A 21,767-nucleotide genomic window follows, 5' to 3' on the forward strand; every position below is an offset into this window, starting at 1 on the left:
TGTTGCTTGCACCCTCTCTTCCTCTTCACTCTTCTCTCTAAACGGTGCAGTGGGAGTTCTTCCTTTTTATTTTTTATTTTTGCACTTGCAACCCGAGGAAGGTGGCGCTGCGTATGCTTCTGCCGACCCCGATGACAGTTTTCGTTTGGCTGATATGCTGCAGCTGACATGTTGAACCCACAATGAAACTGACGTTCGTTGATGTCGTTTGGTCGGGGTATGGGTAAACAAAGGGCATATGTACGCGGAAAAGCACGAACAGTCTCTCATTGCAAACGGGCGAAGAGATGCCGGGATAATGAAACATGGGGCATTGTGGGGGTACAACAGGTATGAAGTCCTCAGAGGTATTTGGAAAGGAATAATGGTGCCGGGGCTTACTTTCGGGAATGCGGTTCTATGCTTAAGGGCTGAAGTTCAGTCGCGATTAGAAGTAAATCAGAAAACTCTCGGAAGATTAGCACTAGGTGCCCACGGGAAAACCACAAACGAGGCAGTACCGGGGGATATGGGCTGGACAACGTTCGAAGCACGGGAAGCTCAGAGTAAAGTACTATACGATGAACGCCAGAGGAAATTGGATGATAACAGGGGGGCAGCTTAAGTGTTTAAATACCTGTACAGAAAGAGCGTTGACACACAATGGCGGAAACGAACTGCAAAGCTGGCCACTAAATTTGCCAGGGACGATGAAGGAGAAAGAAAGAGCATTAAACGACAGGTTAAAAACGTCGAAGGTAAAAATTGGATAGATTCAATGGAAAAGAAGCATATTGTAGAACTATATCGATGCTGGAAAAGGCAGATCAGGAAGGAAACGTTTTATGATAACTCAAGACGCAGTGCCCTCCTATTTGAAGCCAGGTCAGGGTGTCTTAGAACTTGCAGCTACAGAAAAAAATTTATCGAAGAAGATGACACATGTGCTGTATGTGGTAAATCTGTAGAAATAATAGAACACCTCATCCTAAAATGCGATGGTATCCATCCCGGCGTCGATGCAGGCACAGTCACTCTTCCTGAGTCCTTAGGGTTTAGAGATAACAATAGTCATGTATATAAATCTGCGGTGGAAATTAGCAAAAAGCGATTGGAGGATTGGTGGCACAAAAGCAGTGAGGTGACATAAGTTTTAAAATGTAGGAAGACGTTTTTTTAAAGGAAATGGCGAATTGTATTAACAACTTACAGAAGAGTAAACAAAAATAAAAGAAAAGAAACAGCATAGTGGCAACAACCACTGCCCCGTTTCAAAGGGGGCGTTCCATCCATCCATCCATCCATCCACCCATCCATCCATCCATCCATCCATCCATCCATCCATCCATCCATCCATCCATCCATCCATCCATCCATCCATCCATCCATCCATCCATCCATCCATCCATCCGTCCATCCATCCATCCGTCCGTCCATCCGACCGTCCGTCCGTCCGTCCGTCCGTCCGTCCGTCCGTCCGTCCATCCATCCATCCATCCATCCATCCATCCATCCATCCATCGTCAAAATGGGTCCGGCGTCGGGACCAGACGGGATCAAGCTGCGCATGGTCGGCGAGATCTGTCCACGACATAATAATTTAATTATATTTATTTTGTTTCCAGATTAAAGCTGGGTAATTTTCTCCGCTCCTGGAGGCGCGGGAGCAATAATTTTTGCCTAACCCCGGCTGAGCTCCTGCTGCCACTACATCTTACCACCCGGTCGTCATGAAATCGGCGCTCGGAAAGGTGCTGGAGCTTGTGCTGTATTGGCGGCTATATCCTTTTCTCGCTAGTCATGGACTGAACCACGAGGCGCAATTTGGTTTCACCAGTCTGCGGGAGCGGTACAGGCCCTCCATGCGCTGGTCACAAAATTGCGAGCATTAAGGGATGCCAGCCTGTACGTGCTGCTCGTCAGGATAGATTTCCAGGGGCCTTTTCACAGCGTGTGGCTCCCTCCAGTGCTGCGTACGCTCGGCGAATGGGGCTGCGCGCGAAATCTCCACGCACGGCTCCGACCACTTCCATCCGGCTGAGAGGTGGTGTACCGCTTCTGTGCGGGCGACGCGGTTCAGCGTCCCACCTAAGGCAGCCCGCAGGGTTACCCGCTCTTGCCCCTTCCGTGGAACGTAGTACTGCGTTGTGTGCCGGAGGTGGAGCTGCCGCAGGGCGTCTCGGTCCAGGCTTAAGCGGACGACGTCGTCGCCTTTATGCCTGGTGCCAGCAGAAAGGCGATATAGTATTCGGCGGATGACGCGCTCGGCCGAGTACCGTCGTGGCCGCAAGTGGCGAGGTTCACCATCAGCCGGGTGAAGATGGCGCGCGTTCTCATTTCTCCTCCCAGGAGTGGCACGTGACGCACAATGCCCGCAGTTCGCTCTCACGGCGTGCGCTTGCCATTCAAGCCGACCGTCGTGTTGTTAGGCGTCATATTCGAATGCACTGTCTCCTCAATTGCCCACGGTGAGCGGCTCAAGGAGCGTGCCGAGAAGCTCTCCGCGCACATCAGCACTTTCTTGCAGCTTAGACGCCCGCCGGCGCCTTCCCGCTTGGAGTCGCTTTACCGCCAGGTCATGCTGCCCACCCTCGACTACGCGTCGCCCGTGCTTTGGACTGAGTGTCCCCATTCAGGTCTTCGCGCGCGCCTGTTGTCGGTGCAGAAAGCTCTGCTTTTGGCGTCGGCGGGGTCCTATTCTACGACCAGTCCGAGAGCGCTACAGACACTTCTGCACACGCCGCCGCTTGTGCTCGACCTCGATCGGCTAAACGCGGAGTTGTAGCTTTTTGCTCTCAGCCGCCACGCCTCTTTTGGAGCGAGACGGTTTATTACAACCGACGTCGAGAAACCATACGACGACACGCTCCAGCACCCGGTGCGGGTGATTGCTTTCCTGCACGTATACGGTTGGGCGTGGACACCGTAGTGGCGATGGCGTGGCTGCCTGTGCATGCTCACGTCTACGCCGACGGTGCAGCGGGAGCCGCATTTGTTGTTTTCGTGGCCCGGGGCCGCATTCGGGTGGTCGGCACTTTTCGTGTTGAGGGCGCCTCGAGTGCGTATTGCGCTTATATGGTTGCATTTACAGAGGCGCTCAGGCACGTGCGGAAGTTGCCCGGGCAGGGTCACGCGTACTTGTAGACGGATCCGCTTACAGAACAACCGACTTCCGGGTTGCCTCTCTCGAGGACTATTTGTCCACTATGATCACGAGGTGCCCTGTGAAAAATTTTCACGAGCCAGCTCACTCGGGGGTTGTTGGGAATGGGGTCACCGATGTTGGGGCATCGCGTGTCAGTCGCTCGTCTCACGTGCGAATGGCAGTTAGTTCTATGACAACGCTACGTGCCGCTTTTAGAGAAGTTGTCATGCCGAAATGGTTGGTGTGGTTGAGAGAAAATAATGCCGACACAGGCATTTTTGCCAGGGTGCTGAATGTATTACGTGTACCTGCATCCTTGAAACACACCGCCCGCTTGTGACATTATTGACCGGTCATGGCTGATTTCCCGCCTACTTTCATAGATTTGGTCTGGCACCATCGACAGGGTGTCCCTGTGGGCATCCTGTCGGTGACGTCCCACATTATCCCACTGAGTGTCCCATCACTCAACACCTGTTGGAGTGGCTCCCGTAAGTTTCTGGGGAAAGCGACGCGCGGCAGTCCTCCCTGCCACTATAGTTGGATTATCGACGATCATCGGCCATATTACTTCAAATTCTGGCACAGATGTGTCCGGCTCTTCCCGACCACGTTCGCGCATCCAAACCTCGAGCCCAATAGTCTACATGTTTAATTCATACTCACTTGGACTTAAAGCTCGCGCCACGGGCGCAATTCACCCGACCAAATCCCGGCTGAACTCGGGGCTTTTTCGGTTGCGCGCCGTGTTTCCGGTGCGCACAACCCTCTTCGCGGAGCGCGTCCGAGAGGCGCTCCTCTATTCCGTAGTTTCGTGTCTCCTCAGGGGGGGGGGGGGGGGGGGGGGAGGGGGGGGGGGGGGCTTCCGGCCACGCGACGTGGACACTTCAATGTCCGCCATTTCGGGGGACACGTGTATATGGTTTTGTGTGTGTAAATCTGCGTTTGTACGCGGGTGTGTATTTATATCTATTAATATTTTTCTTCTTTTCGGTTCTGTTATGTGTTTTAATTTTTTCCTCTTTGTTCTTTTAACTTATTTGTTTTTAACTATTTTCATGTTTATAATTTTTCTTTCCTATTTTATTCTATTTTGAATTCATTTGCTTTGTTTCTTTCCATTTATTTTTTTCTTCTTTTTGGGAGGGAATTGGAGTAAGAGTGTTGTGCCTTCTGATTTTGTAAGGGCAAACCCTAATTTATATTTTTCTGATATTTGGTATTTTTTTCCTCCTTCGTCTCTTCTGTCTTTGATATTGCAGATTTTCAACATGTTCTTCTTGTCCCATCTCCTACCTACCAATCTCATCACATCATTCTCATATTTCACATTTCTTTTTGCGAGTTACTCTTGTATTCACATCAATTTCACGAACAAAACACCTGTTGTGTTTATATTTCACCCCGCTGTGCTCGCTTCGCGCTTAGGACATCGTTTCAGTTACCCCGCCTACATTTTAATTTTTTTTACTTGCCTTTTTCTACGAAAATAATTTTTGGCCGCTTGGGCCCTGTTCATTCAATATTCATTGGCTTAATCCTGTTGATGCTTAGCGGGTGCACGCTTTTTCTCATTTCACTTTATTTTTGTTGTTACTTTTCTGAGTTTAGCTGGGAATGAGAATTCGACCGGGGGTTCGTTGTTGGAACGACCTTCGTAATATCAGCCAGGTTGAGGAGGTGAAGACGAACATCAGTGGCAGTTACGGGAAAAGCGGCCGGCATGCGAACAGGTGAAACAGATTGGCCGATTGTCCAACGGGATATAAATCAAGAAGAGGGACCATTACACGCGTTTACAGACACGTTCCAAGAAACGCCATTTCCCTCCCGGGAAGTGGTATCACTGACAGATTTGTCCCCACGGTTCTTGACATAAAACGCTTCTACTAGCTCTTGTTCTGTTTTCACGCGGCTCTCAGTAACTCTTTGCAAGCCGATAGGCGAGGGCCGCAGGCTACTCGATTCTCCTTCGTGCAAGCTGGGGACTAGTCGGAAAGATGAGAACCTTTTTTTTTGCTAGTGAACTCTTCACGCAGCCGATCATTAAGAGAACGTGCGGTTTGCATGCCCGACGTATACCTTGCCGTATGTAAGCTTGAACTCGTAGGCGACTCCTTTCTTGCAGGCTACGTGATGGTTTTGTTTTACACCGCACTCTTGCACTTTATCTTTTTCCCTGCTGTGCGTTAGTAAAGGCCGGCGCGATTTCGCGGAGCTGAAAGCCACATCTACACCGTCCCTTGTGGGAAACCTGTTTCCCCTGTGCGTCGGGACAGCACCGGCTGGGCGAGGAGGGAATTCTCCCTCATGGGGGAAGGGGAAGCAGCGACGGGAGCGTCACCTCGAAAGTTGACACTGAACTCCGGGCAGCCTGAGTTCCGGCCAGCATCACGAGCGATTGCAGCCGCACCCTCTCGTCACCTTCCGCGACAGGCGCATGAAATCCGTCGTGCCTTGCCGGAGGCCAGTTGGTTCCACGTAGCGAACTGAGCGCAGCGGACATGCGCTCTGTCACCTTCCCCAGCAAATGCCCGGGGAAGGCTCTGCCGCAACAATGCGGAGCGCATTGGAAAATTCGGCCGTAATTGTCGGCATATGCCAAGCTTTGGCCGCCGATACCTCAGAAGTGGCACCCCTTCTCCAGCCGGTAAGTCGGAAGCCCTTCTTACGTAGCCTTCTACTTCCAAGGAATGCCTCGTTGATGCTCTGTAGCTTGCTGGTCCCCTCTGTGTATTAATTGAAGGTGTAGTAAATAAATTATGAGTGTTCACGCTTTGTCGTCCCTCCCCTTATTTCCTCGAGCACGGATCCCTTCGCGGTTAGCCATTAGAAACGCTGCATTCACCGAGTGTGAGTGCGGGGTGGAACTTGGTTCCCCATATGTCCAAAACCTATTGGTTACCTTCTTGAGGTCGAGGGAGGTTTGGTGAACGTTCCCTGTCCCCTCACTGCGCGCGTGTTCGCCTTTTGCGCTACTCTGCATTTGCTGTGGCTGCCTGCTTAGTATTCTTGGGCTCTGGTTCATGCGTTCCTCACATGAGAACTCTTTCGTTGTGAAAGCAAGCTCTTCATCTTCTTTATTGGCTCAACTTTCTGTCATACCCATCGTCTCGCCGTACTTTTCATCACCAGTGGCATTATCTTGGGCCACGCGATCGGGACGATCGCTCGGTGTCTCCGGGTCTTGCAACGGGCTAGGAGATGACGATGTTCGCAATAGCGCTACAGTGCCTAGAATATACTGGTATATTCTAGGCACTGTAAGCGCGGCACCAATCTCCCGGGCCAGGAACAGAGGAGAAATGTTCGGGAAATCGCGGGGTTGCAGTTCAGCGGCGACACTAGATTCCAGAGTTCTATGATAGTAGTGGTTCACCTCAAGGCTTCTTGTACTATCTGTTGGGTGATCGTTATTGGCAGGAGGATTCTTCATTTTTTCTCCTAATGGTCGCATGGTCGCTAAAATTTCGGGGAAAAAATAAGGAAGCCTCCTGCGAAAACCGATCACCCAACCGATAGGACAAGACACTTTCAGGTGATCTCCTACTAGCATGGAATTTCGCGTGGGCTGAAAAAGGTTTCCCAGAAATTTGGTGTGAATTGGGTGTTTTCGGCCCCGTTAATCACTTCACTGTGTGTGTCCGCATCTCCGGCTGTCAGCGAGAAAATTCCAGCAAAACAAAGCACCAATCAAAGTTTACGAAGTGTGCTGGGGGAGTAGTACATTCTAGCACAAATTTTTGTGGAAAAATTTACACAGGGCAGACGGGGCAGTGCTTGAACGAGCGACGCGGAGAACACGGCAGAACGCTGCATCCTGGTAAAGGAAGGAACCTAGCCAAATATGTCAAAGAGTGCCACAACTGCTCAACTTTACTTAACAACACTACCATTATCGGCCGCGGAAAGTCCAGGCACTAGCGCGAACTGTAAGAAGCGTTTCTAATAAAAAAAAACTACGAACGTGTTTGCATAATCGACCCGTCTGTTATTATCATTGACAAAGAGTGGTATTTTTTTCTGGGCTGTATTGACGTCCGGACTTTGATGTATGTGGCTGGCAAGTGTGTTTGCGCAACTAGTGGCTTTAAATACGTGGTGGAACCAAAGATAAATCAACTGAAAGTCCGTCGACAGTCTTTGTGTGGCGTTTCCTGGTCCTGCGCCTTTTTTCGCAGTTTTTTCTCTTGAATATGTATTCATCATAGGCAGCGAAGAAATTTATATTTGCATTACAAATGTCGTTACAGTTGAGACGGCATATATTTCACGAAAAGAAAACAGGTCATTTGCAGCTGAGTGCAAACACTTACTTTAAGGGTTTTTCCGCCGCTGACTCGAACACCCAGGGAAAAGTAGGTCCCGACTTTTACGGAGACATTCCAGTTGACAGTTTGGGATGCTTTCCAAAAACCAAGTTTATGAGTATAAACGCCAGCACCATTGTTAAGTTCAGAACTTAGGTGCCATTTGTCGTCGTAGTAGATCTGCACTTTGGTCCATGGGCTGAAAAATGCAAATTACAGGAAATCCTTCTTTCACAGGTGTCGGCAACCATGCAGCTATATGCTTCAGACAAAAGCTAACCATCTCTGCGAAATTTTAACTCTTCAAATGCATATTTAGGACTGCTCCGACCTAAATTCTTTACTACTCGACACTGGGCTTGTTACTCTTGAGAGAAACTCACCATATTACATTCAAGTACCACCAGTGTCACTGCGATGAAAGATTTTTCTCGTAAAAAGGTCTGCAATCTTTGCTCTTATCTTGTAAGACACAGACAGACACCGAGGAGAGAAGAAAAAATGGATAAATAGGAGCACACCACCAGCAGAAACTAAGCGCTGTTGATTACTATTCGAAGAGAGATCTTCAAATCTGTCGAATGCCAGGATCACACGTAATGTCGTGCGCGCCATCCACCGGTTTTATCTTCCTCGTTTCTTAGCCACTCTATTGCGAATATATTGTTCTCTCTTTTCGTGATTGCAATTGATGGATCGTTGAAAAACGATTATTCACCTGCTTTTTCGAATCGTACATGTTGGTTACACGTTAAGGCGACAGCGTTAACCATCCCTCTAAGCTGTAAACCCGGTGTCGGCGTTGCGACAAGAAAATTCAGATCGGTCGAGTGGATCATGACGTCACAACCATATGACCAAGCGGGGGTGACTGAACATCCAACATCGATCACACAGTGAAGCAGTTACAATTTCATTACCGAATTCCTATTTAGTGTGCAGGGTATCAACATCATTCCACTACCCTTAGATAGTGTTCCGGGAAAAATATGAGCAGTTCCACTGGAAGGAAAAATATTCGAGTCGGAACTCAAACCGCTTCCCCGGGAAGTCATCCGCATTCGCTACTACACGACTACAGAGGAACATAGGGCCTCTTTGAGTAAAAAAAGAAAAGAATAACAGGAAATTAAAAATAAAACTATATTCGTGAAAAATAACAGTATCTCTGTCGATGAAGTGATAGAGAAAGAGGACCCAGACCACTTAGAGGTGCATTAAAGTGGTCGCGTCACACATTTAAGGGAGAACTTCCACAAATTTTGGGATCTCACTTTCTATCACGGTCTACTCTGTCTTTCGAGGCAGTGTATTTCATATTCCCGTGGGGCGTTAGGATTGCACACTGTATTCCTGTGATATGTTGTTTCACTGCAGCCATTATGCTCTGGAAGTCTTTGCCACATTTGCCACGAACATTTGCCAGACTGTTCAATTTATTGCTGGCAGCAAAATAATAAAATATGCTACATGATTTATTTTTATAATCAATTGACTTGCTGCCATGGCCAATATACACGATCCAATCTTTATCGCAACCTTTTCTAAAAGAAGCAAACAGAAAATTTCGAGGAAAGGCGAACTTTGACAAGATTTAAAAAAAAAACTCAGATTTTTTAATCAATGTACATGCAAGACCGTTATTTTCTGGTATTCTTATATTAAAGATCTACTGCACTGTACAGTTTTAAATTATAAAATCAAGGCCAAACACAGACCATATGTTGTTTTATTAACTTTACTGAATACGGTGTTAAAAAGACCCACCGTCTCTTAGTGCTATAAAAAATTGTCAGCAAATAACTTGGAAGTATATTTTTGCGCCTAAGCGTCTTTGAAGAAGTGGAACAGAGAACGCGTTTGCTTTTTCACATCGCTCCTATACGACTGGCTAATAAAAATAAAACTTTTTCCGCACTTTAAAAGTATTTTATGGCAGTTTATCTTAGAATCGCACTTATAAAACGCTTATCTTAAATTTTCATAGCTTTTAAAATAAGGAATCCTTCTTTAAATAAACTTAAAAAAAGGTGCGGGCAATCATATGGTTGTGGTTTGCGTTTTTTGCACTCAACAATGAGCCAGTAAGGCCGGTTCACTCGAAGAACAAAAAGATGTTTGCACATGTCCCCAAACTAGTGCGACCTGCGCTTTTAATATGGGGAATCGTTGCCGAAATATAAGTTTTGCCCCCAAAAAATTGATTTTATAGTGAGGACCGAAACCTAGTCGCAAACTGCAAGACCGAATGATATGGCTTATAGTTGAGGCTTCTTCATTGCTGTTCAAAAAATAAATAAAAAAGGCAAAGAAGTACCTCACAGAAGTACACAAAATCTGCTCAAGAAGGATTGATGCATGAAGGAAGCCAGAGCTGAGAATTAGAAAATGTAGTTTTGTATTTTCGGCCCGCAGTAATAATTGAAAAAAATAGAAGCATCTTGAAAGAGGGTCATAGAAATTGATGATGTCAACGTAGCTTATGATAGATAATGTTTGTCGAATTATCGCAGCTTATACATGTAGCTGCTTTTCTTGAACTACTTATTACACAAAAGAGAAAGATTCTGAAAACTTTGGTCGAAACTGAACTGAGTACAAGAACACAATATAAAACTTATCAATAAAATATTTTAATTAAAACAGAGATATTAATAAATGCAAAGATTTAAAACTTTATTGAAATAGTTTTAGCAAGGACTTCACAGAAGCACGACATGAATATTTGGCAGGTTTTCTGTATTTTAAACCTTGATCCTCAGAGGTCGCAGGCAAGCGGATAACTTCAGCTTTGAATTATCAGGCCTCAAAAAATGTAATTGAAGAAATGTATATAAATGGCGCCAACCTAACTAAAAACCCAATATCAGATGCGTTTAATAAACATTCCTTCAATCTTAAGCGACCAGATTTCGTTCACAGCAATCTGGAAAAGCAACTCTGCATAGAGCGACAATTGTTCATAACTCGGCAAGCGAGGATGAAGAAAGTAAAATATTAGAGATGATATGTAAGAACAGCACCAGAGACGTCGACGCTTTTAAATGTAATATGACATGTTGCTGACCTCTGTGTACCAGTAATAACACGTATATTTAACCTTCGTTTTAGTCAAGGTAAGTTTCGCAGCAAAATGTAGTTTGCACGAGTAACCGTTGTTTATAAAGAGATGAACAAAAAAGACGTGAACAATTACCGACCGATGTATATTTTACCTTGTTTATATAAATCACCAGGACAAAGCTTTATTAGGCCGCTTTCGCAATTTAGTCCAGAAACAAAAGCTAATAGTTATTTCTAAGTTTCACTTTCTGAAAGGTATAGCTACAGAATTTCGTCTTCTGACACTAAATGAACATATTTTAACGCATTTTGAATAAAGTGTTTTTCTATTCGGACTATTTCCAGACATTTCGACAGTGTTCGGTCATATTATTTTGAATTACTAGGTAAATGTGAGCGATATGGTTTTCGTGGGAAAGCTTTAACGTTAATGCAATCTTAGTAGGGACAGAGAAAGCAAATGGTTAAAAAAGGTGACTTTCTCTTAGAACAATTGCAGGTGTTTATTGAATCACTGCAGGGCAGTATTTTAGGCCCATTCTTCTTCACGTCTGTGCAGTTTTTTGGTAATTTGTGCTATATTCAGGGAGGCGCCGCTCCCTTTTTTCCACGGCGATGGAATTGGAGGCTGCTGTGCCTCTATTGGAACCCGGTGGGTCGGCAGCAGCCGCCTAGAGGAAGCGCCTGCACCGCCAGAGTGACTCGAGCAGCCAGGGCACTGTTGTGAACTCGGTGCCAAGTGAAGACTCCTCGTCCTCGGCCGACGACGGTTTCATACCGGTTGTTGGCAAGAAGGCCAAGCGCAGACTGCGTAGACAAGCCGAATCGTCCTCATCGAGCACGTCAACTGTGTCTTGATCAAGAACGCCAACGATCATCACGGCGCGAAGTTCCTCAGCGCATACAGCCTTGTTTATGCCGTTGAACTCAACGGACAACTTGAACCTACTGAAAAGGCAAGCCATCTCTATTTATCTGGAGAGCCTTGTACCGGGAGGCATAAAAGATGTCAGAATCAACCCGTTCAAAAACGTCATTGCCATTGATCTGGGGGAGCGAAGTTCACTAGAGAATTTAACCGCAATCACAAAACTCGGCAACATCAGTGTACGCCCCCTTATTCACCAGGACAGCAGCACTACGGCTGGCGTAATCTACAACGTCAATATCGCCATCTGTGATGCAGATTTACCCATGTTGATCAATCCGGCAACCGACGGCATTTCCATCATTCATGTTCAGCGGTTAGGCAGATCTCCATGCATCAAGCTGACCTTCAAGGGTGACTGCACACCATCGTACGTAAAGGTTGGGCACTTTCGTCATCTAGATCGACCTTTTTGTGCCTAAGCCACTTCAATGCAGGAAGTGCATGAGGATCGGCCACGTGAGCGGCGTCTGCATCAACTCCATCGTGTGCCCGCGATGCTCCGAGTCACACAGCGGTGATGTTTGTCGCGCGACTACCTTGAAGTGCGCCAACTGCCACGGCCCTCATGACTCTTCCTCGAAAGACTGCCCCCGTCTAAAGACCGAGCGGGCGGTACTGAAGCCAATGGTGCGAGACCATTCTATGCACAAACAAGCCGGCTCAAAGGTGCGACGACGTCGTTCGCGCCGCCGAAGGTCGTCAAAGAAAGCAGTCACATTTGACAATAATGCCCCAAACCCAACTGCAGCTTGTCTGCCTCCACCAAAAACCGTACCAAATCAAGGGAGCCCGGCGTTTGGTGAGGCTGGACCTGCTGCCTCAGATGCAAGTTGGCCACCACTGCCAAAGCCTTCTACGCCTACTGCGTCAGTGACGTTGGCGCACTCAAGGTAGTGTGCAGCGCCTACGACTGATCCAGCCAACAGGCACGGTCAAGGCCATGGCCCAGATATGCAAGTGATTGCAATGCTCACGACACTAATGAATGCCATGCGTGCTCTGCTTTCCAGCCTACACACGCCAGCAGCACATAGCGCACTTCAAGTGCTGGACGCGCTACATCCAGTTCTTGCGGCTCTACAGTAGACGGCATCATGGCTCCTTCGGACCTGTCTTTTCAAAAGAAAGTCAAGCAAGCTTTCATTTTCCAATGGAATACTCGTGGGCTGCAGTCCCGGATTTCCGATTTACGGCACTACGTCTACGAGAATCACTTCCCCATTCTTGTGATTTGTGAACCGAAGACCCCGACAATTTTGCGAATATCCGGTTACGACGCATTTTCATTACCCACGTGCAACAGATCCAGCAAAGTCATCGTCTACATTCGACGTGAACTTACATATGTGCAACATTCAGTTCCTCCGAACGAAGACAATCAGTACGTCTGCCTGACAGTGAAGAGCCGTGACCTGACGTTTACGCTACTGGCGGTGTACTTCGCGCCATCAAGTCGTTTCGACGCCAGAAGGTTGAGTGGTTTGATGGCAGCTACACCTGCTCCATGGGTTATTATGGGTGACTTCAATGCTCATCACACCATGTGGGGAGGCATAGGATGGACGTTAGGGGAAGACAGCTTGTGTCCTTTGCCTCTGACCATGACCTCCAGTGCCTGAATGACGGAAGCCCGACCTATATACGAGGGGTGACCTATAGCAGCTGCTTGGAAATGACTTTCGTTTCAAAGTGCCTTAACAACAGCGTCCGGTGGTTTTCGGATGTAGAAACCAATGGCAGCGACCATATTCTAACCTATCTGATTATTACCGGCCATTCCACATTTTCCCCAGCCACGTGTAGGCAGTGCATTGACTGGACAGTTTTTAAATTACTTATGGAGGCTGCTTGTGCAGAGGGCTTCTCTACCGGTCTTGAACAAAAAATTAAGAAGGCCATGGAACACGCCACTTGCCCCTTTAACCCTGTCGCTAACTACACCGATTTTGACTTCGAATTGCAGCGACTGCAATCACAACGACGCAGGGCAGAGCGCAGATACCTACGCACAAAGTCGCGCCTAGACCGAAGAGATGCTAGGCGCATACAGAAGAAGATTCAGCGCAGAATTCAGGCACTGCAAACACAACGGTGGAGGACACTTTGGCAAACACTTGATCCACGGAAGCCTTTGTCACGCGTTTGGAGTGTAATTCGGGGTCTTCGCACGTACCCTATACAGCGCTACCCGTTCAAATCCGTAGCGCTCCACCAAAGCCGCAGTGTGGTTGAGGTAGCTGAAGATTTCTGCGCAACAATAACAGGCCCTCTGAATCCAGGCTCAACGCTGCACTGCAACAATGTTCCACCTTCACGGGATTCTCGGATGGATGCACTATTCTCCACGGAAGAACTTGATGCTGCGCTGGCTTGTTGTAGAAGGTCATCATCACCAGGGCCCGATGGTGTGACGTACTCCGCACTTGCCAACCTTGGCCAAGAAGCTCGACGGGCTCTTTTGGGCACTTATAACAAGTCATGGACTGCTGGCATAGTTCCTCATGATTGGAAGACCAGTCGTCTGGTTCCACTTCTTAAGCCGGGGAAATCACCGCTCGACCTTTCATCATACCGTCCAATTGCACTCGCCAGCTGCGTCGGCAAAGTCATGGAAAGAATGCTGCTCACACGCGTGGAATGGTACTTGGAGCGATATCAGATTTATCCAACCTTCATGTCTGGGTTCCGACGGGGCCGCTCTTCTATCGACAACTTGGTTGACCTTGTAACGTCTGTGCACCACAGCAAAAGTTTGAAAAGATTGACCGTGGCACTGTTTTGGGCGCGTACGACAACGTAACGCATCAGGCCATTTTGGACGCAATGGAAGCTGCTGGGATCGGAGACCGCACGTTCAGCTGGATACGCAGCTATTTATCAGAGAGGTCGTTTTTTGTCCTGACTGCGGACGGACCAACGTCCTTACACCAAAATTCGCGCGGAGTCCCTCAGGGTGGAGTGCTGAGCCCAGTTCTCTTCAACCTTGCTCTTATCGGCCTGGTCGACGTATTGCGACAATCTGCTGTGATCTCGGTATATGCAGACGACATCTGTATTTGGGCATCAGGGGTGACCCGTCCTCAAGTTCGTGCAAGACTTCAAAAAGCGGCATCGATATTGACATCTTATCTTCGCTTGCAGGGCCTGAACATTTCGACGGAAAAATGTTCACTTGTGGCGTTCACACGCAAAGTAATGTCACGTTACACCATTCGCATCAGTGGCGAAGCCATTCCCTATGAGAGAAGCCACAGATTGCTTGGTGTTGTGATCGACAAGAACCTCTCGTGGAGTCCACATATCTACGGCTTGAGAAAGAGACTAATTTCGATTGTCCACGTCCTCTCCTTCCTCGGGGGAAAGTCTTCGGGCGCATCAGTGCGCTCGATGCTACAACTGTACCGTTCCCTATTTCTGGGCTACATGCGGTACAGTCTTCCGATATTCAGTTCCATTAGAAAAACAAATATCAAGACTCTTCAAAGTGTGCAAGCGCAGGCTCTCTGTATCTGTCTTGGACTGCATAAAGGTGCATCAACAGCAGCAACTGTTCTTGTTGCCCGGGAACATCCTGTTACTGCATACATTGCTGTTGACAGCATGAAAACACATATTCGGCACCTCACATGGATTCCCTGTCATCACCTCGCAACACTCCCAATAATTAGGCCGCGTACTGCATTACCCAAGGTCATTGAAGCCCATCGCGCATTTCTTCCATCGCAGTTCACCCCTGCGTCAAGACCGAGCTCACCCTTATGGAGTGTTCATGAACCTCGGGTTCACTTCTATATTCCTGGCATTACAAAGCAAGCTGGTGTATCACTGCCCGCTCTCAAACAACTGACATTGAATCACCTGCATTCTTACCACAGTCGCCGCATGCATATTTACACAGATGGATCAGTTCACTCGACCATTTCTGCGGCGTGGGTGGTGATACCGGCCAGATCCATCTTCATGAATGCAAAGACGACCCATCCTACATCTTCAACTGGTGCGGAACTCGCAGCCTTATGGGCTGCGGTAGAGTTCATTAGTCAAGAACCTCCACATGACTGGTCGGTTTTCACCGACTCTAAAGCAGCCCTTCAAGCCCTGCAAGCTGCGCTACGCCGCGGGTCGTAGGAGCAACTTGTTGCTGAGATCCGTCTACTGTACCACGGCACCGTTTCCAAAGGTCATGACATCATTTTGCAATGGCTGCCAGGACACTGTGGTATTAACGGTAATCACCAGGCCCATGCGGCTGCGCGTTCTGCTCACAACGACGGACTTCCAGTGAGGATCCCAATATCGAGACCTGACGCTGCGTGTGGGCTTCGCCCTTTGGCGCTGGAGCTCACACTTTCAGCGTGGAACACGGGAGAGTTTTGCAACCTCCGCCTCAAGGCACTGGACCCAGAACTGCGCCTTCGTCTTCCACGTAACTTAGAACGTCGCGACTGAACACTGTTATGCCGTTTAAGGATCGGTGTTGCATTTACTAATTACTATGCTTTCCGGGTGGGGATGGCCGACAGCCCTGCCTGTGAGAGCTGTGGTTGTGAGGAAACCATCGCTTCTCTTCTCTGTGAGTGCCCTGCATTTGCGAGTGCAAGAAATACACTGTGTTGTGCCCTGGACCACCTCGATCCTCGACCATTAACAGAGCAAAAGATCCTCGGTCCGTGACCACAGCAGTCGATTGCCCACAAGGCATACGAGGCACTCTTTGCCTATTTGAGAGCGACTGGATTGAGCGACAAATTGTGACAGCGTTGTGCGTGCGTGTGCTATGCCTTTTTCCCTTCTCTCTTCCTCCCTTTAGTCCCCTATTCCCTCTTCCCCAGTGCAGGGTAGACAACCGGAACCCCTTTCTGGTTAACATCCCTGCCTTTCCCTCCTCCTCTTTATCTACCTATCTTCTAAATGATATTACAGACATTTCCCCTTCTGCACGATTTATTATATATTTCAACGGCACGAGAATTTTTTAAACAGGAACAAATATTGAAAAATTATTTCACTACACACAATCCCCACTGCTTGGTGAAAAAAACTGCTTGAGCGTCAGTATCTCCAAGACTGAATGCATTTTGTTCATACGAAAGGGAATAAATAAAGCTTTGAACAGAAATGTAACCTTGCACCTTATTTTGATCGAAGGTGTTTCAAGTTTTTCAACAGACGCTATTCTGGGATCACCATATCAACTATCTCAGAACCAAACTGTCTCAGGCTACCGACCTCACATATCGCAACCTCAATTTGCTGCCATGAAAAGTTATGCTTGCACTTTTATAACATTCGACTTTCCTCAAGCTTAAGGTGCTCTCAGTTTGGCAAGATCCTTCCAAAGCAGGAAAATATTCAAAACCTAAACATACTGCAAAAGAGTTTCTTCGCGCACCACAAAGTGTAAATAGTCGTCTTGACTCAAGTCCACTGATTTTAAACACAACGTGATGCGTATCATGATGATATATCACTGTTCAATAAGTAAGCTTTAATAACCAGAAATAAATTATGATGGTACATTCTTCAGAGAACGAACCAGCAAAACAACGCCCCTCCCATGTGGCTTGTTTTAGGAAATACTTGAACGTAAAATGTACCGCAAAGCAGATGGCCTACAAACACTAAAAATTCAGTTGTCAAAATTAAAAATAAATTAAACACAGGAAATATATAGCTAGAAATGTAATCAAAAGCGGTGAAACATCGTATTCTTCCCAGCGGACACGAATCATAAACGGTAGCGCAAATTCATCATGAATTTATGTTCACAGCGTTTGGAGCGCGAGTTATCTCCCTAACAAAGGGACAACGAACCCAGCGGGTGCGCGGGGTGTTCGCATGGCATCTGGTTCGCACACGGACAGCTCCAGAATCGGGCCCACATGGGAAGGAGGCGATGTATCCGTCGTCCGCTTGTCGCGCACAGTCGCGCGCCGCACATTACTTGGGTTTTTGCACACCCTTTCTTTGCTGATGTGCCATATTAAAAATTGGTACGCTGCTGGTCAACAATGGTAACCGCCACTCTGGGCCAATGTATTAGGAACTGTGAACATTTTTGATGGTTTTATTGGCGCGTATATAACCTTACCGTTATTCTCAATTTAAAAAAAGATATTTCTCCAAATGCCCTACATTTCTAGGTTGCAGCATTCCATCCAATACAGATATTGTGTGTCGAGCTACCGAGATGTTAAGTTAACCTTAAACGATGCAACTGAAATTTTCAGTGCATCATTTCGTGCACTTTTCACTCAATACGTATTCAATCATTCCTGCACTATTTTTCGTGATCTCCTCGTTAGCCAGGATGCGATAGTGAGCTGGAAAACATCGAAAATTATTTAGTGGTCTTCAGCAAAAGGCAAGTGGTGCAAGTATGCTATCTCACACTAAATTCGCTGGTGATTTGTTTTCTTCAGCACGTTCGACCAGGTTTCTAGAGCTCCTTGAGAGTCTGTGAATATTTGCCAGCGCCATGGGTTACGGTGCAAGATATAGCAGACAACTTCTTTCATTCCGTATAGCTCTGCTGTGGTGGAGGATGCCCTACGCTGAGGGAGCCATGAAGGCATTTGGCCTTATGAGTGTAAATAAAGCCCTCATAGTGAGAAGTCGTAAGAAGTTGAGCCATCAGTGCAGATATCTGTGTCTTGCGAATAGTACTCACTTAAGGGCACAGGGTAAGGTAAAATTAGAAAAAAAATCGTTTTTTTTTCTTTTGGAATTTTAGAAGTTCAATTCTTTCTACACATGTTCCATGATCGCACTTTCCTCAGAAAGCCATATTTACGGCTGAAAAACGCTTTTTCCGAAACCAAATAGTGAGCGGCCACGCCCACTTACAGGATTAACGTCAATTTTTTCAACCAAAATGTCCACCACCTGATTTCAAAACTTGTCTAAAATCAGCTACATATAAAAAATTGCCTGGCAACTATTGTACAGCTCCTCTTTTTTAGCCAAGACAATCCTGAGACGCTTTGCACGTTTTTTCCACGTTTCTGCAACCTTCATGCAGCTGCGTCCGAGTGCTATCCCTTTCGATCAGTATTGTAAATTGTGCCGGTGTTGGTTGCTGCTGATAAGTTGAGATGCCCAGGGCAAAGAAGGCCTTCGTCAGGCGTGAATTTCACGGCAACCGCTACGCTCATCGTGAAAAAGCAAAAGGATGTCCACGACCGAATGAGATCCCGAACGCCCAACGCGCCAGCTCCTCGACATCGAAGCTTTCAAGATTTTTTCTGCGCTTCCAGGAAGAGGATGTGCTACAGAGCAGCAGCGAATATGCCTTAATGGACATGGACGGCATTTGTGCCGCAATTACACAGATTTGTGTGTGCAGAGAGTGCGGTGGAAGTGTTGAGCTCATCGAAATTGTGACAAAACGGGTAGGTGTTGCAAGCGTTTACAGTTTGAACTGTGAAGTGTGTAGTGCCGCACAACGATTTGAGACGTCGAAGAAAACTACTTCTGGCCTCTATGAAGCCAACCTCAGGTTAGTGTATGCCTTGAGGTCCATTGGTAAGGGAATGGCTGCAGGAAATATACTCTGTGCTATGCTAAACCTTCCTAAGCCGCCGACAAAGTTTGCGAAATACAATCAAGAGCTTCTAGGTCGCATCGAAGCTGCTGCTCAGGAGTCGATGAAAAGGGCAGCTGACGAAGCTGTGCAGCTGAATGAGGGGGATAAAGACATCGCAGTTGCTCTTGATGGAAGCTGGCAGAAGCGAGGCCATACTTCCAATAACGGCATAGTCTCTGCGACCAGTGTAGACTCTGAGAAAGTTCTGGATGTGGAGGTTTTGTCTAAACGTTGTCCAAAGTGCAGCATCAAGGGTACAAACAGTGACCCCCTTCATAGAGAGGTGTGCCAAAGCAACTACCAAGGCACCAGCGGTGGAATGGAAGTCGCAGGAGCACTGAAAATTTTCGGCAGGAGTGAGGAGCTTCACGGCGTTCGATACGTCAAATACCTTGGGGATGGTGACAGCAAGGCTTTTATGGCTGTGAAGGCACAAATGCCATATGGTGATTCCGTTGAAATATCCAAGGTTGAGTGCATAGGGCACGTGCAAAAAAGGATGGGCACAAGGTTACGAAGGCTAAAAAAAGGAAACAAAGCAGGAAAACTCTCTGATGGAAAGAGCCTCTCGGGCCGAGGCCGACTGACTGATGCAGTAATAGACAAGCTCCAGACGTACTATGGTTTGGCCATCAGAAGAAATGTAGGAAACCTGGATGAAATGCGAAAGGTTGTTTTGGCAACCTTCTTCCACTTATCGCCACAGACGATGACCCATGCCATGGACTTTGCCCAAAGGGACCTGATACGTGGTGTGCCTTCAACAGAAGTCAGTCAGAGGGCAAGCCATTTTTCCACAAGGAGAGTTTGCCTGCATCTGTCTTGGAGGCTATCAAACCCATTTATAGGGAGCTATCGAAGGCTGAGCTCCTAGAGAAGTGCCTGCATGGGCGAACTCAAAATGCAAATGAGTCGTTCAACCATGTTGTTTGGGAACGCGCGCCAAAGAATGTGTCTGTTAGGCTTCGGACCCTACGGATGGCAACACTGGATGCTGTTCTTTCATTTAATGATGGTAGCATCGCACGGGCCAACGTGTTGAAGGCGTGTGGATTGAACCCAGGGAGCAACACCATCAAGTGGCTGAGGGAAGCTGACCATAAGCGCATGTACTTTGTGGACCGAGCAACACGACAGCTTACAAAAGAGGCCCGACAGTCAAAACGACAAGCCGAAAAGCGAAACAATGATGGCGACAGTGACTACGAAGCAGGGGGCTATTAAACCAATTACTATGGAGGCGTTTCTGCGAATAAAAAAATGGTTTTTCACATCTCTTTTCTCTTTACGCTCTATTATCTCAAAACAGTGTTTTTTCTTACAAAGGTACCATTATTTCCAATGCCTTTCAAGACAGACGGCTGATTTTTTTTGCAATCATCTACATAAGTGTTGCCAACTACTGAACTAGAATTAAGCAATTTCACTGAGCAGTTATTCTGTTATGAATCTTGAAATGCGCAAAGAAAGGCCAGATTTGTGTACTACCGGAGACAATTTTATTAAAAATCGAATTTTCAACACATTTCAAATATTCTGGTTCAGTAAAAAGAGCACAAAATTTGGCAAACAATGATATATGTATTATTAAGCTACTGTTATTAGTTAGTGAGAAACATGTACCTCAACATGGCCTAAAATGCATGGGAAGTATAGGGCTTACCCTGTGCCCTTAAGTAGATCAGAGCTGCTTGTAGCAAAGCAACCTGCTGCATGCCATTCTTCTCAGTGACACCCGGCATGAACCGTTTGATTTCAAGAGGTGAGAATGTCCATGGAGAAGTTAGTGCCCGTAGGTCACATGGCTGGCTTATGGCAGGAAGCTGCAATAGCTGCAGAACTTGACCAAAACAAGAATTGCTGTGTGTTAAGTGCTGTCGGTGCAGGAAGTGTTTACTCCCTTGAAGTTCATTTGAAGCAATGCAAAGGGGAAAAGCAGCTGGTGAGGATCAGGTAACAGCAGGTTTGTTGAAGGAGGGAGGGACATTGTGCTAGAAAATGTAGCCACCCTGTATACGCTATGCCTTTTGACGTCGACCGTACGAGAAGATTGCAAGTACTCAAACATTACCTTAGTTTATAAGAAAGGAGATGCCAAGGACTTCAAAAATTAGACTGATCACCTTACTCTCCATTGCATACAAGGTAACCACTAATAGAGTCAGGCAAGCCTTAGACTTTAATCAACTAAATAATTAGGCACAGTTTCCGAAAGATATTGCACAATAGATCATACTCACGTTATCAATAAGGCGATAGAGAAATTCGCCGAATATAACCAACCCCAAATATGCAGCCATCATTGATAACGAGAAAGCATTCGACTCAATGGAAACCTCAGCAGTCGTACAGGCATTGCGCAGTCAGTGTGTAGAACTTATGTCAAAATACTGGAAGATATTGCCACACCGTTAGCCGTTTGCTGACGCCGCCTTGCTGTGCGACAGCACCCGCTGGTCTCCTTTGTCTTCCCCGGCTTGTGTGTTGCTTCACTGGGTATGTTTGCTTCGCTAATCCTTGTGTGCCCTTCTGCCCTCTCTGCCGGCTTTCGTTGACATTTTGGAGCAGTTTCTGGGTACTTTCTTGATGTACGAAGAGCTCCCGAATGCGTCCTAAGACGCCCAGCTACACCATGTTTACACGAAACGTGTACACAAGGTAAGCCGCCACTTGCAGGTTTGGTTTATGAGTTTTGACCCCTGGCGGCACTACCCCAAGCAATGACATCCACTGCGGCAAGCCAGATCATCCAGT

The 21,767-nt window shown here is 47.1% G+C and overlaps 1 protein-coding gene across 1 annotated transcript in view; it reads right to left on the minus strand.

Annotated features, from left to right (window-relative positions):
• Nucleotides 1-21,767, minus strand: part of LOC144104293 (uncharacterized) — a 107,726-nt gene that overhangs the window by 30,360 nt on the left and 55,599 nt on the right. Inside the window, exon 4 of the mRNA XM_077637193.1 lies at nt 7,441-7,633. Coding sequence (XP_077493319.1) covers nt 7,441-7,633 — 193 coding nt within the window. The remainder of the gene's footprint in view (nt 1-7,440; nt 7,634-21,767) is intronic.

This window comes from Amblyomma americanum, chromosome 9 (genome assembly GCF_052857255.1).
Source record: "Amblyomma americanum isolate KBUSLIRL-KWMA chromosome 9, ASM5285725v1, whole genome shotgun sequence".
Lineage (NCBI taxonomy): Eukaryota > Metazoa > Arthropoda > Arachnida > Ixodida > Ixodidae > Amblyomma > Amblyomma americanum.